General features: G+C 43.0%; 1 protein-coding gene across 1 annotated transcript in view; it reads right to left on the bottom strand.

Moving 5' to 3' along the window:
- Positions 1 to 5,002: 5,002 nt before the first annotated feature.
- Positions 5,003 to 14,090, bottom strand: part of LOC123959247 (cyclic nucleotide-gated cation channel beta-1-like) — a 12,056-nt gene continuing 2,968 nt past the window's right edge. Inside the window, exons 2-6 of the mRNA XM_046033197.1 lie at positions 13,732 to 13,815; positions 13,533 to 13,651; positions 12,386 to 12,532; positions 7,885 to 8,074; positions 5,003 to 5,977 (exon numbers count right to left, since the gene is read on the bottom strand). Of these exons, the coding sequence (XP_045889153.1) occupies positions 5,756 to 5,977; positions 7,885 to 8,074; positions 12,386 to 12,532; positions 13,533 to 13,651; positions 13,732 to 13,815 (762 nt within the window). The 3' untranslated portion in view covers positions 5,003 to 5,755. The remainder of the gene's footprint in view (positions 5,978 to 7,884; positions 8,075 to 12,385; positions 12,533 to 13,532; positions 13,652 to 13,731; positions 13,816 to 14,090) is intronic.

The raw sequence follows: 14,090 nt of genomic DNA, 5'->3' as shown, positions 1-14,090 counted from the left end.
AAATACCATATCCACAATTAAAGTCCTCAACTGTACTCAAGTAAAAGGTATAAAAGTATTCCATAGTGAATATACTTAAGTATCAAAAGTAAAAGTGCTTATTCTGTATGACAAATACTTACTACTACTGTATCTAAGTTCTTGCGTGCATTCGGTCATTAATGAATTAATCTCTAAACGTCATGTCAAAGTATTGGCTGTTCCAGTTATGCTGGCTGTGACCTTATCAAATTGGAAAACATGACATTTGAAAGTGCATTATTTTCAAATTTTATTTTATTTTTCTCAGTAACTTGTAACAGATAATTAACAATAAATACAAAAAGGATTTGAAATTACGGGGAGTAAAAGTACAAACCCCCATTAAAAGAAATTACTCAACCTCAACATTTGACGTAAGTAAAGTACTTGAGTAAAATAACCCCTAAGTTCGGTCACTAAGACAAAACCGAGAAATATCTTGGAGCTTTTTTCTGATCCACATTCTGGACTGAAATGACACTTATTTAAGATCCTGTAGAGATCTCATCTTTTGATCAGAGTAAGACAGAGATGAGTTTTTTGCTCCTGAGGCCAATATGAGAAAACAAACATATCTGAGAAGAATCATGAGATCCCAGGAGTCATAGCTGAGTTTTCTTTGAGCTCTTTCTCTGATCTCATGGTCCAACGTTCAGGAGACTTAAACTAGACTTATTTAAGATCAGTTAGTGATCTCTTGTTTTGATCAGAGTCAGACATAAATTAGATTTTATATGGTTGTTTCTCCTGAGCTGAGTTTGAGAAGCAGGAGAAAAGGCCTTTTGTCCCACTTTGGTATTAAAAACAGCTCATTTGTGTCCAGGAAAAAAGAAGGAAACAACTATGAGATCTCATCTTGGATTTTGCTTTCCTATGGGCAGTGTTGTGAGCAGAAGCTTGGGACTCTGGGAAAATGAGTTTCAATAAAAGTTGTTGACAACACTGAGTATTGCTCAATCCCTCTGAGCTCTCTCTGAGATTTGGTTCTCCAGAAACTGCAGGAGAGAAGTGTTGCTTTGGAACAGACGGTCTTTATCGTCGTCTGCTGGCCGACTCGCTGTAGTTACACAGACATCCAATGCACAAAATGATGTCTGCTCAAGACGCTGAGATAGAGCCCACTTAGCAGCAGTAGGATGTTCCTGAGTTGGCTCTGATGGCGATATTACTATTAAAATATACATTTCATACCGGCGAGGATGAAAATATCATATTTTTCTTTATTGCATCTCCATTTGCTCTTTAATAGCAAAATAAATAGGGTTTATTTATTTGATTCATATTCCTTAGTGTCTAACCTTTCAAAGGAGACCAGAATTATGCACCTAGGCCTGATGGTTGAGGAGTTATTCCTGATTCATTTTAGTTATGTTATTTTAGGCCTTTTTCCTGTAAAAAGGTGGTGGTTTCCAACCAGACTACTCTTTCAGGTTCTTTTAGTTTTTCATAATTCAGTAAGATGTTTTTTTCTCATGATTTCTTGTTACCTGAATCTCATCCAATGCCTGTAAACCAGTGGACGCAGCTGCCGCGATGTCAACCGTTGGTTTGTGGACTACTGTTCTGAAGCCTCCAGTTTGGCATTTTGGCCGTCGCCATCTTGTTTTGTTTGGAACCAGACGTGACCGTATTTGAACGAGAGGGTGGCGCTAGCTAGCTTGGTCAGCACAATGCATCTGTAACAGAGAGCTTAAGGGCGTACTCACTAGGCCCGGTTGTCTTGTACCGTTCCTGAGCACTAGTCCTATTTAAAATCGTAGGTCATTGCAGTGCTGCACATATACTCGCGCAGCACCATGTCTCTCTCTCTCTCATGAACACCGCTGCACAAATCTGTCCAACACAATTCTCAGTGTCGGAGACCCAGCTCAAAACAGTTATTAGCCAGCATGTAGCTGATAAGGAGAGCTTTGTTAACGTTAGATCACAGCTGGATGTGAGATAAGCGCGCTGTACATCGCTGGAAGTCAATATTGACCGTCATTCTGTGAAATAAAATGCTCTCTCTCTCTCACGGCACAGTGGAGTTTGTGTCGGGGTTCTGTGCTCGGGCACTGTTTGCGATCACACTGGTCAAATGAACCGGACTTTGGGGGTCAAACGTGCTCGGACACGGTACGATTCGCCTAGTGTGAGTACACCCTAAGTCCCTCCCCTTTCCAGTGAACCACCATGGGACCTTATTTCGGAAAAATATTGTACGGTAGTCAACGGCAAGTGACAACAAACATTTTGATCCCATTTGAATTGTGCCCTGAATTACACATGTGATGTTCGTCAATTTGAAAGACAAATTTTAAAGTGAAGAAAGTCGCAATTTGTTGTTATACTGTTGAGGTATCAGACAGTACATAAAACACATAATTGAAAAGACCACAAACCCAAAAGTTGCGTATGTGACGTCGTAACTGTTTCTGTCAATGACTTAAGCTAACATCAAAAGACTTACATGAGAGGATGATGTGATAAAAAGGACCAGGAGTCGTTGGATTCAACTTATCAGGTGAGATATATTTCTGCGTGGAACATAGCTAAGTTATCTGGCTAGTAGCTAGAAAACAATCAATGTTAGCTTAGCATTACCGCGCTAACATGTTGGCGACGTATATTGTGCGAGACGAGAGATGTAGTTCACACACAAAACGGGTTTCACACAAAACGTATCAATGTAACTTTACTGATTTACGACAAACTGCAACGTTCTTGACAAACAAAATTATATTTTAAATTGACTAACATTATATGCGTTATTCAGGGCTCAATTCTAACAGATAAGTTCTCCCTCGCCATTGACTACCGTACATATTTTTCACAAAACGTTCCATGAGCCGGAAGCGGAAGCGAACTCTCTATTCACAATTACAGTGATATTAGCTGGGATGCTAATTTTGGCTAGAGACAGACAGGCTTAAACAAAATGTACTTGTCTGGTCTATTTTCCTCTAAATGGGACCATAATTTACTAAATGAACATCATGCTGTGTTGAAGAAGACTTGAAACTAGCGACTGAGACCAGAAACTCATCAGGAAAGTGTTTACTGAGGGAATAAATCAGCTGAGAAGTAGAAACATTTTCTCACAGACTTCTATACAATCACACTTCTTTCTGCAGCCGCTGGAGTCGCCCCCTGCTGTTAGAGAGGACGCAGGTTTAAGTCGCCCCCTGCTGTTAGAGAGGACGCAGGTTTAAGTCGCCCCCTGCTGGCCGCTGGAGAGGACGCAGGTTTAAGTCGCCCCCTGCTGGCCGCTGGAGAGGACGCAGGTTTAAGTCGCCCCCTGCTGGCTGCTAGATATAAATGTAAATGCTCTGTACTTGTATAGCGCCTTTCTAGTCTTTTCGACCACTCAAAGCGCTTTTACACTACATCTGCATTCACCAGTCACACACATTCATACACTGACGGAAACTAACATTCACACTCATTCATACACTGGCGGAACAGGGGCAATTCGGGGTTCAGTATCTTGCCCAAGGACACTTCGACACACAACTAGGGGGAGCCAGGGATTGAACTGCTGACCTTCCGATTAACGGCCAACCCGCTCTACCTCCTGAGCCACAGCCGCCCCGGCTTCACTTTTCAGACCTGGAGATTCCTGCTTGATCTCATTGTCAGGTTTTCCATTATATTTGGAAATAATGCGAGTAAATCAAAATTAAAACACGTCGCATGACTCTCTTTTCCAGTACAACACGCTTTATTCACCAAACAGTTCAGCCAACGTCCCTTTATTCGGAATGAACCCAAAAACTCCAGACACCACCTGAATGAGGGAAAGCTAGCTTAAACAGCCCGTTGTCTTTCAGCAATAAACACATTTTAATTATCATTGTCATTTACATTCAATCACATGTGATGTGAGCTATAATTATATAAATTAATTTAGGCTACTATTATGTTTTACACATTTTCAGACATTCTCTTTAGAAACTGGTTTATAAAAATTATGAATTTACAAACCAAATATCAATACATTCAGATATATATAACAAATTCATAAAAAAAAAAAAAACCTCATTCAGCGTCTGAGCAGCCAAGTGGACTTCCATTATGGATGATTATGATGATGATGATATGACCAACAGTTAATTTAAAGATCATACATCTTAATACATGCTGTATATACCATTTAAATATGTTCTGTAAAAAGACATTAGATCAGATAAATCACATGAAACACAATGTAAGATGATAAAAAACTGCATGTCGCTGAAATACGTAGTAAATATGATGGCTCATGTTCTGCAGTGTGCCAAAAACACCCCGGCACTTATTGAATGTGTTCACGTGTTCAGACATTTATCTGCTTTTAAACGGATCCAAAACGATGTGTTTTTTTGGTGTTTAGCTCCTCGTCTGCTCAGAGATTCACGTTGCTGCTTTCAGTTCTGCATGTTCGGCTTGCTGTACATCCACCTACGTTAGCAAGGCGCTACGATAAATTTCTATCCGCTGCATCACAAGGAACAAGAGTGGTGGTCACGCCTCAGCACGTATTTTTGTTCTGAGCGGCCTGAAACAAATGAGCCTCTAGCATGAGGGGTTTAAACAAATAAGGTCGTCGACTGGATCGGACGCTCCCTGATTTCAAATGTCTTTGATATTTATTTATTTTACCTATTGGAGAGATGGAAAGTGTGTAGAAGCAGGAAACGAGGGAGAGAGAGGCAAAGAGATGAACCCGTGCAGCTGCAGGACTCAGCCTTGTCTACCAGATGAGCTAAACCACGCCGCCATCTTTAATATTTAATTATCTCAAAATCTGGGAGCCTCCGATGAGACACCTGTAACAGCCAATGAGAGCGAGCTGAGGAAGCGTCCCCAGCGTGTTGTCGATCTGCTCTATAAAACGTATAAACCCGCTGATTCCCTCTTCTCAGCCTCGAGTTCTTCCACAGTTTGATTCACACACAAGGTCGACCAGCTGACGCCATCTTTGTTTCTGTGTGAAGTCACGTTTGATCACGTGAGATTCTTTGAGATCCCAAGTCCCCGGAACCGCCGCTCTGAAACCGTTTAGTGTAAATGCAGAATGTGCGGTCCTGAGACTGGACTGAAGCGTCTGGTGTGTTTGTTCTTAAGATTAAAATAGATTTGAAAATCCTCCGGTACTGTGAGTTTCTGTGGTTTTATTTTGTTTTGTTCCTATTTGTTCATGGTGGAATAAGTAAAGTGTGCATTTAATTTGACCACATGTTTGTTGCTCTCCTGACTTGTTCTGTTTTGTTGTTTCAAAATAAATTAAAACAAAAAATAACAGCAGAGGAAGTAGTAACCATGTGCCCTTATAATAATATTATTATTATTTGGACGGTGTATCACAGAATACAGGTTCTAAGGGAACAACACAGACTAAGCTCTCCTGCGTCTCTCCTCGCGGCTTCAGTGGGAGGAACTAACGTGAGAAAAGATGCAGTTGAGGGAAACCTGAAAAGCAAACGAGAAGCTCGCACAGATGAAGAGAAAATATGTATTTTGGAGAGATTTTAGCTTTTTTATCTGATTCGTGTTTTCGGTCTGTTTTTTTTCTGCACAAATTCAAAATGTGTTCAAAAACAGGAGGAAGACAATTGGGAGAAAATCCACCACAGAAGAAGAGAACCGCTTGTGTACACCAGGACAGAGACGAGTCGTTCTCTCTCTCCACCTCCACCATCTCTTATTAGGAGGTTGCTGAAAGGCATTCTGGGAAGCAGAATCTGTCCTGTGAGGGAGGCAGCTTCCTGTCACATCACTCCTCCCCGGTCTTCGTCTCGTCCTCCTCTCTCTCCCCAGGCGTCACCTCCACAGTGAGCACCTCCTCTCCTTCAAGTCGCGGCGTCATCCTGATGACCACCGTGGTGTCGACGGACTCCGACACCGTTTCGTCGTCGTCCTGGACCCGAGCGCGAGGGATCGGGGAGCGACGGTGTACCGGAGAGGGAGGGGGGACCGGAGAGGTGGAGGTGGGAGCCTGGGAGGGACAAAAAGATGGAGGAAGGGAAACATGACAAGGAGTGTTTCTTTATCTTTTCTGCACAATAACTTGCATCTTAAACTGATGCAATTATTCTGTCTTTTATTCTAATTTAAAATATTTGAATATTTGTTTATACATTTTCTGCGTATGCAGCGTCTCACCTGGTCAAAACCCCTGAGTGTCATAGTTCAACGCACTGGGGGAAACCCTGTAGCGTCATTTATGAACATTAGGTGTGTAATAAATAACAGAAAGGTCCGAGTTAGGAGGTGGACGGCTGGGCCAGAACCCGGACTTTCACCCAGGAGTGTGTGTTTCCCGTGTGAAACAAAAAGTCAACACTGGCTGTTTTTAGTGAAGTTACGTAAGTTGCATTACTTAAAGTACATAAGTTAAACGTAACTAACGTAGGTATTTTAACTCAAATGTTGACCTTTCCCATACCAAGTAGTTTTTGTGCCTAAATTTAGCCAAATTGCGACGTTTCACAACGTTAACCACTAGTTTTATTTTGAAAGTCTAACTGGACGTTGCATATTTATTCTTGCTGACTTGAGCATGGAGTTTCTACAGAAACAATACTAAAGGTTACTCACGGTGTTAAAATGTGATGCCAAGTGTCTGTTTAAAAAAATACACCTTCATTTACAAACAAGGGCAAAACAAACCATGGACAGAATATAAAATCTGTTAGTTTTCCTATTGAAGTAAACAAAAACAACAGTCTGTTCTCCTTTCTTTGTCTTCTCTCTTTTTCTCAGCCCCTCCCATCATCACCAACACGTCTTTTGACATTTAATGAGAAGTATGCGGCTGGTTGAAGTTTTCAACCAGCTGATCTTCACTCTGGCTCAGTTTTTTAAGTGCCAACTGAGGTCATGCTGAGCATTTAGTCCGTTTCTGAACTGCTTTTTCAGGAACGCTAGAGTCAAAAAGATCAGGATGGAATCTTCTTTACAAAGAAGAAATGTTATTCATTTTAAATCCCTCATCACTGAGCACCTCCCCACATATTACACATTGAAGCATCTGAAATCTCCATTCTGAGTTGCTTTGGTGAAGCCAACATTAATAAACTGGTCCTTGTACTTTAGTTTAGAAATCATAGGATCGACAGTGACAGACAACAGACATAAACATTCTGGATGAATGCGGACATCAGATCAGGTTAGGGAAAAAAGAGAGAGAGAAAACCTCACACAGAATCTGAGCTGAACAGACAGAAAGTGTAGCAAAAAAGATCATTCATTCACAAATTTACATGTAAAACAAAAACGCTTCCTAAAGCAGTTTGTTCCCAAATGACTTAACAACCGTCTTAAGGTCACAATATCCTCAGAGACCAGCGTGAGTTATAAAAGAGAAGGAGAATCTTTCAACGTGAACGATCTCTTTGCTTATATCTAAAACTGTGGAGATAATTTAAACTTTCATCTGTTCTGTCCTAAATTTTCTGTACATTTCTCTTCGGTCTTCGTCCATGTCTTTTGGATTTTCCTTCTCTGTTTTGATTACCTGGTTTCAAGTTGGATTATTTCATTTCATACTGATGGTATTGAATTTGTTTCTTTATCCAGAAAACTGATCTTGATTAGTCAAGTGTCCGTTCACTGCCTGAGCACATGGCACCAAATGTGACTCGACCGGGTAAATTAATATTAAAATTTCTATTAGACTCTTGTTTTTTATATTTCCCTATGTTGCTTTTTTGTTTTATGTAAAGCACTTTTAATTGCTTTGTTGCTGAACTGTACAGATAAACATTCCTTTTCCTTACAAATTGAATTTAGCAGGTGACTTGCGGTCAACTGAACGTGACATGAGAATAGTTTCTCTGCTCCTCACTGCCACCAGCTGTCGATCAGTGGAGTAACATGTGTCAATAAGTGCTGGTGTCGTACCTCTGCTGTGCCTTCAAAGGGTTTGTAGCTTTTCGCCAGTTTGGTGAAGGTTCCTTCCATCCCCGCCATCTCCGTCACCTTCAGAGCCGCCTTGAACATTTTGGGGGTGTCCGGTCTGGGTGGGATGACCGGCGCCGCCGCTTTACCTTCATCCTTCACGTCTGGCTTCTTATCCTTCGTCAGCATCGTCCTGCGCAAAAACACAGAGACACATACAGAACAAACACACCAGCTGTCAGAGCTCAGGAACATTTATGGTGCTGATTCAGAAAATATACTTTTTTCACTGAGTATAAACATCCTTTTCTTTTTCTTAAACAGCCAAACAAACTAAAAAACATACAAAACTTTGCTTGGATAAAAAAGAAAACTAGACCCAGAAACACCATAAAAACCCCGCAGGTCCCGTACCAACTCCTGCAGCACCTCCAGCACAGCCATCCACCCTGCTGCAGCACCATGATCTGACTGAGAGCATGAAGCTCAGCAGGAGGATCGCTCCACTGGCCTGACCCGATTCTCTCACTGTCTGCACCTGGAAGATTAGAGCCGAGACTAATCCTGTTCAGGACGGGAGGAAGGCGACGAGGAAGACGCACAGAGAAGAATAAAAGAGCAAGCAAGCCCAGCGGCCGATGAAACTAATCAGGTGGGCATTAAGCAGCGTCAATGTTCAGGTAAACAGCCAATCAGACTCAACGGCATGAACACAGTCAGACGCTGCATTTACATCAAAAGCCAGGACGGTTCCAGGTTTCTGGAGCCGGCAGGTGAAATGTTCACGCCCACTTCAGGGCCTCACGTGCACTGAACTGCAGCCAGATAAATCAAATGTCTAGACAGGAGATAAATACCTCGGGGAAGGTCTGATCACTGTGTAACTGTGTCAACAGGCTGGACACTGTCAGGGGCTGAGATATAAAGTACTGATTGTGGGCGTGTTAGTTACTTTTCGGCTTTAAGCCTTCACATTTATTAGAATACTTCTTATTTCCCTTTAGGACTGAGACAACCAGTGCTGCTTTGCCCATGTTAGCTCGCCCACTCAGCTGTTGCTGCTTTATCTTTTTTATACTCCGTTTACCTCAGTACTGCCTTCTTTAAAGACACTACTGTGTTTGTCCTTTTAATTGGTTGGTATTTTGTTCTTTCAGACTTCAGACCCAGCTGACATCGGGTGAACAACCACTCAGGCCAATTTAATTTAATTAGTCACCAGTTAACCTGCATGTCTTTGGACTTTGGAGGAATTCAGAGCACCCGAAGAGAGTCCAGGCCGACACCGGGGGAAGATGCAAACTCCACAAAGAAAGGCCGGGACAACCGAGGTTCAGACCCAGAACCTTCCTGCTGTGAGGCGACAGGGCTAACCACCGCACCATCGTGACATTTAGAATTTCTCCTGGTTTGATCTCTTCTGTTCATTTTACATTAACTCTTTTATCCAAAGCGACTTACATTTAAGGAACAACATACAAGCATCAACAGAGCATCAAATACAGATCTGACAACACATACTAGTAAGAGCAGCAATAAAAACTAGTAAGAGATCATAGTACATATCAAATCAATGGGGTCCCTGCTCTGATGGCGTGTGGTAGCTCGTTCCACCATCGTGGTGTCACAGATGAGAATAGCTGGGACTGGGATTGCTTTGTGTGAAGGGATGGCGTTCGTTGGAGGAGCGTAGCGGGCGAGAAGGAACGTAAGTTTGTATTATGGGGTTTAGGTAGATGGGTGCAGACCCAGTAGTCACTCTGTATGCAAGCATTAGTGACTTGAATTTGATTCTGGAGGCCACGGGGAGCCAGTGGAGGTCACTGAGTAATGGAGTGACATGAGTCCTTTTGGGCTGCATGCATTGCAGTAGTCGAGGCGAGAGATAACCATGGCCTGTACCAGAAGCTGGGTGGCGTACTGAGTGAGGTAGGGCCTGATTTTCCTTATGTTGTATAGAGCAAAGTGGCACGACCGACAGACAGCAGCAACATGGTCTGAAAAGAACACCTGGTCATCAATCATGACACCCAAGTTTCTCACCACCTTGGTTGGAGTGATGGTTGCGGAGTAAATTTGTAGTTTGATGTTATGGTGGATAGATTGCTTGGCTGGAATAACCAAGAGTTCAGTCTTAGAGAGGTTTAGTTGAAGGTGGCAAGACTTCATCCATGCAGATATGTCCGAGAGACAGTCTGTGATCCGTGCCGAGACGGTGGGATCGCCTGGTGGGAAGGTTAGGTAGAGTTGCGTGTCGTCTGCGTAGCAGTGGTAAGAGAAGCTGTGTGAGCGAATGATCGGCCCAGTGAGGTGGTGTAAATTGAGAAGAGAAGGGGCCGAAGCACTGAGCCTTGGGGTACCCCTGTGGAGAGGCAGTGGGAGGGGGATAATTGTCCTTGCCACAAAACATTGTCAGAACACCCCGAGAGGTAGGATTCGAACCACAGGAGTGCTTTACTCGAGATGCCCATTGCTGAGAGAGCAGATAGCAGGATCCTGTGGTTGACTGTGTCAAAGGCAGCTGATAGGTCAAGCAGGATCAGAACCGAGGATTGGGCTGCAGCTTTAGCTGACCTTAGGGCTTCTGTTACAGACAGTAGAGCCGTTTCAGTAGAGTGGGCACTCTTAAAACCAGACTGATAAGGATCTAGGAGGTCATTCCCTGAGAGGAATTCTGAGACCTGTTTAAATACTGCCCGTTCAATAGTTTTGGATAAAAATGGTAGAAGAGACACTGGTCAATAGTTCTCAACTTGAGTGGGGTCAAGTGAGGGCTTTTTGAGTAAGGGTGTAATCTGAGACCTTTTGAAAGTGGTCGGGAAGGTTCCTGAAGCCAGAGAAGTATTTATCAGATGAGGGATTGTCGGGACCACGGTAGGAGATATGGCTTGGAGGAGATTCATAGGAATCGGGTTCAGTGGGCATGTAGTGGGACGGCTACGGGTCAGGAGTTCTGATACTTCGCTCTCTGTGAGAGGAGTAAATGAGGAGAGTGAAGAACCACTGACCTGGGAGGGCAGAGGAAAAGATGTAGTAGGACTGCTACAATGGTTGAGTTTGAGTGTTTCAGAGAATTGGCTAGTTATAGCCTCCACTTTGCCTGTGAAGAAGGCAGCAAAGGTATCAGCAGACAAGTTTGTGGGTGGTGGAGGTGGAGGAGGATTTAGTAGCGCTTTAAAAGTCGAAAATAATGGCACTGCTTATTCTGTTATTATAAAACGCAGTTTTGGCAGCACTGATGCTTGATTTTACAACTACTACCAGCTTCACTGTGTTTGTTTAAAATATTATTGTTCCTGTGTATTGAGCGGTCACAAATGTATTAGCATGCTGTAGAGAAAGTATATACACTGAATAAAATTATATATGCAACACTTTTGTTTTGATCTAAGACTTTCTCTCTGTACACAAAAGGCCTATTTCTCTCAAATATTGTCAAAATCTGTTAGTGAGCACTTTGCCGAGATAATCCATGTGGCATATCAAGATGCTGATCAGACAGCATGGTGATTGAACAGGTGTGCCTTAAGCTGGCCACAATAATAGGCCACTCCAAAATGTTCGTTACCATTACACAGCACAATGGCACAGAGCGTGCAGTTGGCATGCTGACTGCAGGAATGTCCACCAGAGCTGTTGACCGTGAATTCAATGTTCATTTCTCTCCCATAAGCCGTCTCCAAAGGCGTTTCAGAGAATTTGGCAGTACATCCAACCGGCCTTACGCAGACCACATGTAACCACACCAGGACCTCCACATCCAGCATCTTCACCTCTAAGATGTTCTGAGACCAGCCACCCAGACAGCTGCTGCAACAATCGGTTTGCATAACCAAAGAATTTCTGCACAAACCGTCAGGAACCGTCTCAGGGAAGCTCATCTGCATGCTCGCCGTCCTCATTGGGGTCTCGACCTGACAGCAACTTCGCACAGCCATTGAAGAGGAGTGGACCAACAATCCACAGGCCACAATCAACAACCTGATCAACTCTGTGAGGAGTTAGATGTGTTGTACTGCGTGAGGCAAATGGTGGTCACACAAGATACTGACTGGTTTCCGGACCCCAATACAGTGAAACTGCACATTTTGGGGTGGCCTTTTATTGTGGCCAGCCTAAGGCCTTTTATTATAGCCAGCCCAAGGCACAACTGTGCAGTCCCCATGCTGTCTGATCACCATCTTGAAATGCCACACCTGTTAGGTGGATGGATTATCTCAGCAAAGGAGAAGTGCTCACTAACAGATTCTGACAGATTTGTGAACAATATTTGAGAGAAATAGGCCTTTTGTGTACAGAGAGAAAGTCTTAGATCTTTGAATTCAGCTCATGATGAATGGGGGCAAAAACAAAAGTGTTGCATTTATAATTTTGTTCAGTGTATTTATTGTAGTGCTGCAGTGTGTTTTCCAGCAGTTGCCTAACAAACCCCCCTTTTTGCAGTCAGCTGCAGCTGTGTTGTAGTGTAAAACTGCAGCACTTTGAGGTCAGGACCCTGACATACTTGGCCTTCTTGCGGAGCAGTTTCTGGGACTCTGGGTAGTGCACCAAGATCTCTGCCAGGTCCTTCTTATCCAGAATGAAGAGGTTGGCGAAGCCGTGCGCCTTCACGTTGGCAGTACGTCGGTTCCCTCCTCCTCCTGCAAGCAAACTGACCAATCACAGACAAGAGAGAGCTGTCAGACAAAGACAGCAAATAAAACATTGTGAAGCGGTCACAATTTGGTTATGTTTAAGTACCAAACTACTTAGTTTTAGGAAAAAGATCAAGATTTGGGTTAGGATTACTATATAGCTACACTGCAAAAACTGAGCTCTCAAAAACAAGAAATAAAAGCATTAAAATAAGGGAAATCTTACTTAAAATAAGCAAAATTATCTGCCAACAGAACAAGAATATTTCACTTGCTACTTAAGGCCAAAAAACTTGAAACAAGTGAAATTCTCTAAAATAAAAGCCACCTGGTAAGAAGAAATATCTTGTCAGACAAAAAACAAGTATATTTTGCCTTCAGTTAAGATAATTAATCTTACTAAGATTTTAGTTTTTGCAGTGTAAGTACGATGAACGTTACATACATTATGTGACTTTTGGTTTCACACAGGACTCTCACCTCGGTCTCTGTGTTTGTTTGCAGGTTTAGTTTTTTCTTGTGAAATGTGATCATGTTATGATGCTGTATGAGACCAGCTACGGTAAAAATGCTACTTCCACACTGCATAATAGCGATAATAAAAAAATAATATAACACTCTGAGGTGACAGTTTTTCTGCAGGACAATTTTAACAGAGTACTTAAAAACAGTTAGCATGCTAACCTTAGCACTACTGTATGTTGTATGTATATATGTTTTAAAGCTGTATAATGCCATAAGTGTCTTCAGAGGGAGCTGTGTGAAGTCTGATAAATGTCCTGAAGTGATGTCACTTGAGTCAGCTGGCTGAAGACCACGAGTTCAAAACTGGAACTCATTTGTTGGTGTGGTGTCAGAAAGAAGGATTCTCACAGAACTAATTCCAAATATCATGGCAATGGTTGTGCCAATCTTTCCAGACAGACTGCCACTGTGACTTAACACCAACTCCCTCGTCCCACCAGGCTGCTCCACATACAGTTTTTTAATTGGTTAATAGGATGAAGATGCTCTGACCTGATCTCTCCGAACACCGAGCCGGCTCTGATGGTGACGAACACCGTCTGCAGGTCAGGACCGCCCACCACCTGAACCTCCCCCTGTTTGATGATGTACATCTCCCTGCCGATCTCCCCCTGCAACACACACACATCATTACACGCTGCTGCAGCAGAGCTCACAGACAGGTTTAACTGGTCGCCAGGTGTGTGTTCACCTTTTTACAGACAAAGTCTCCGGGCAGGTAGACGACAGATTTGAGCCTCGTCAGCATGTCGAACACCATTTGTCTGTCGCAGCCCTGAGTGAAGGAGAAACAGTTTGAAGTGGAGTCGTGTCACAGAATATCATCAGATTACAGGAAAAGCATTTTCAAAATCATGTCAAGCGCCCTAAGGCACCAAGATCACACCTTGTCCATTCATCGCCATTTTATGAGTTCCCTTTAATTACCCCGAGTTTACTAAAAGGAAATTAAATGTCTTTTGTTTTCTGCACTGACTTTGCCTTTGGTGTGGGAGAGCTGGGTTCGTTTCCTACATCCACCAATGTGTCCCCAGACTCCGGAGGTGGGTG

Source organism: Micropterus dolomieu, linkage group LG20 (genome assembly GCF_021292245.1).
Source record: "Micropterus dolomieu isolate WLL.071019.BEF.003 ecotype Adirondacks linkage group LG20, ASM2129224v1, whole genome shotgun sequence".
Taxonomy (NCBI): Eukaryota; Metazoa; Chordata; class Actinopteri; order Centrarchiformes; family Centrarchidae; genus Micropterus; species Micropterus dolomieu.
Note: the sequence above shows the minus strand (reverse complement) of the source record. Positions and strands in the feature narration are given on the sequence as shown.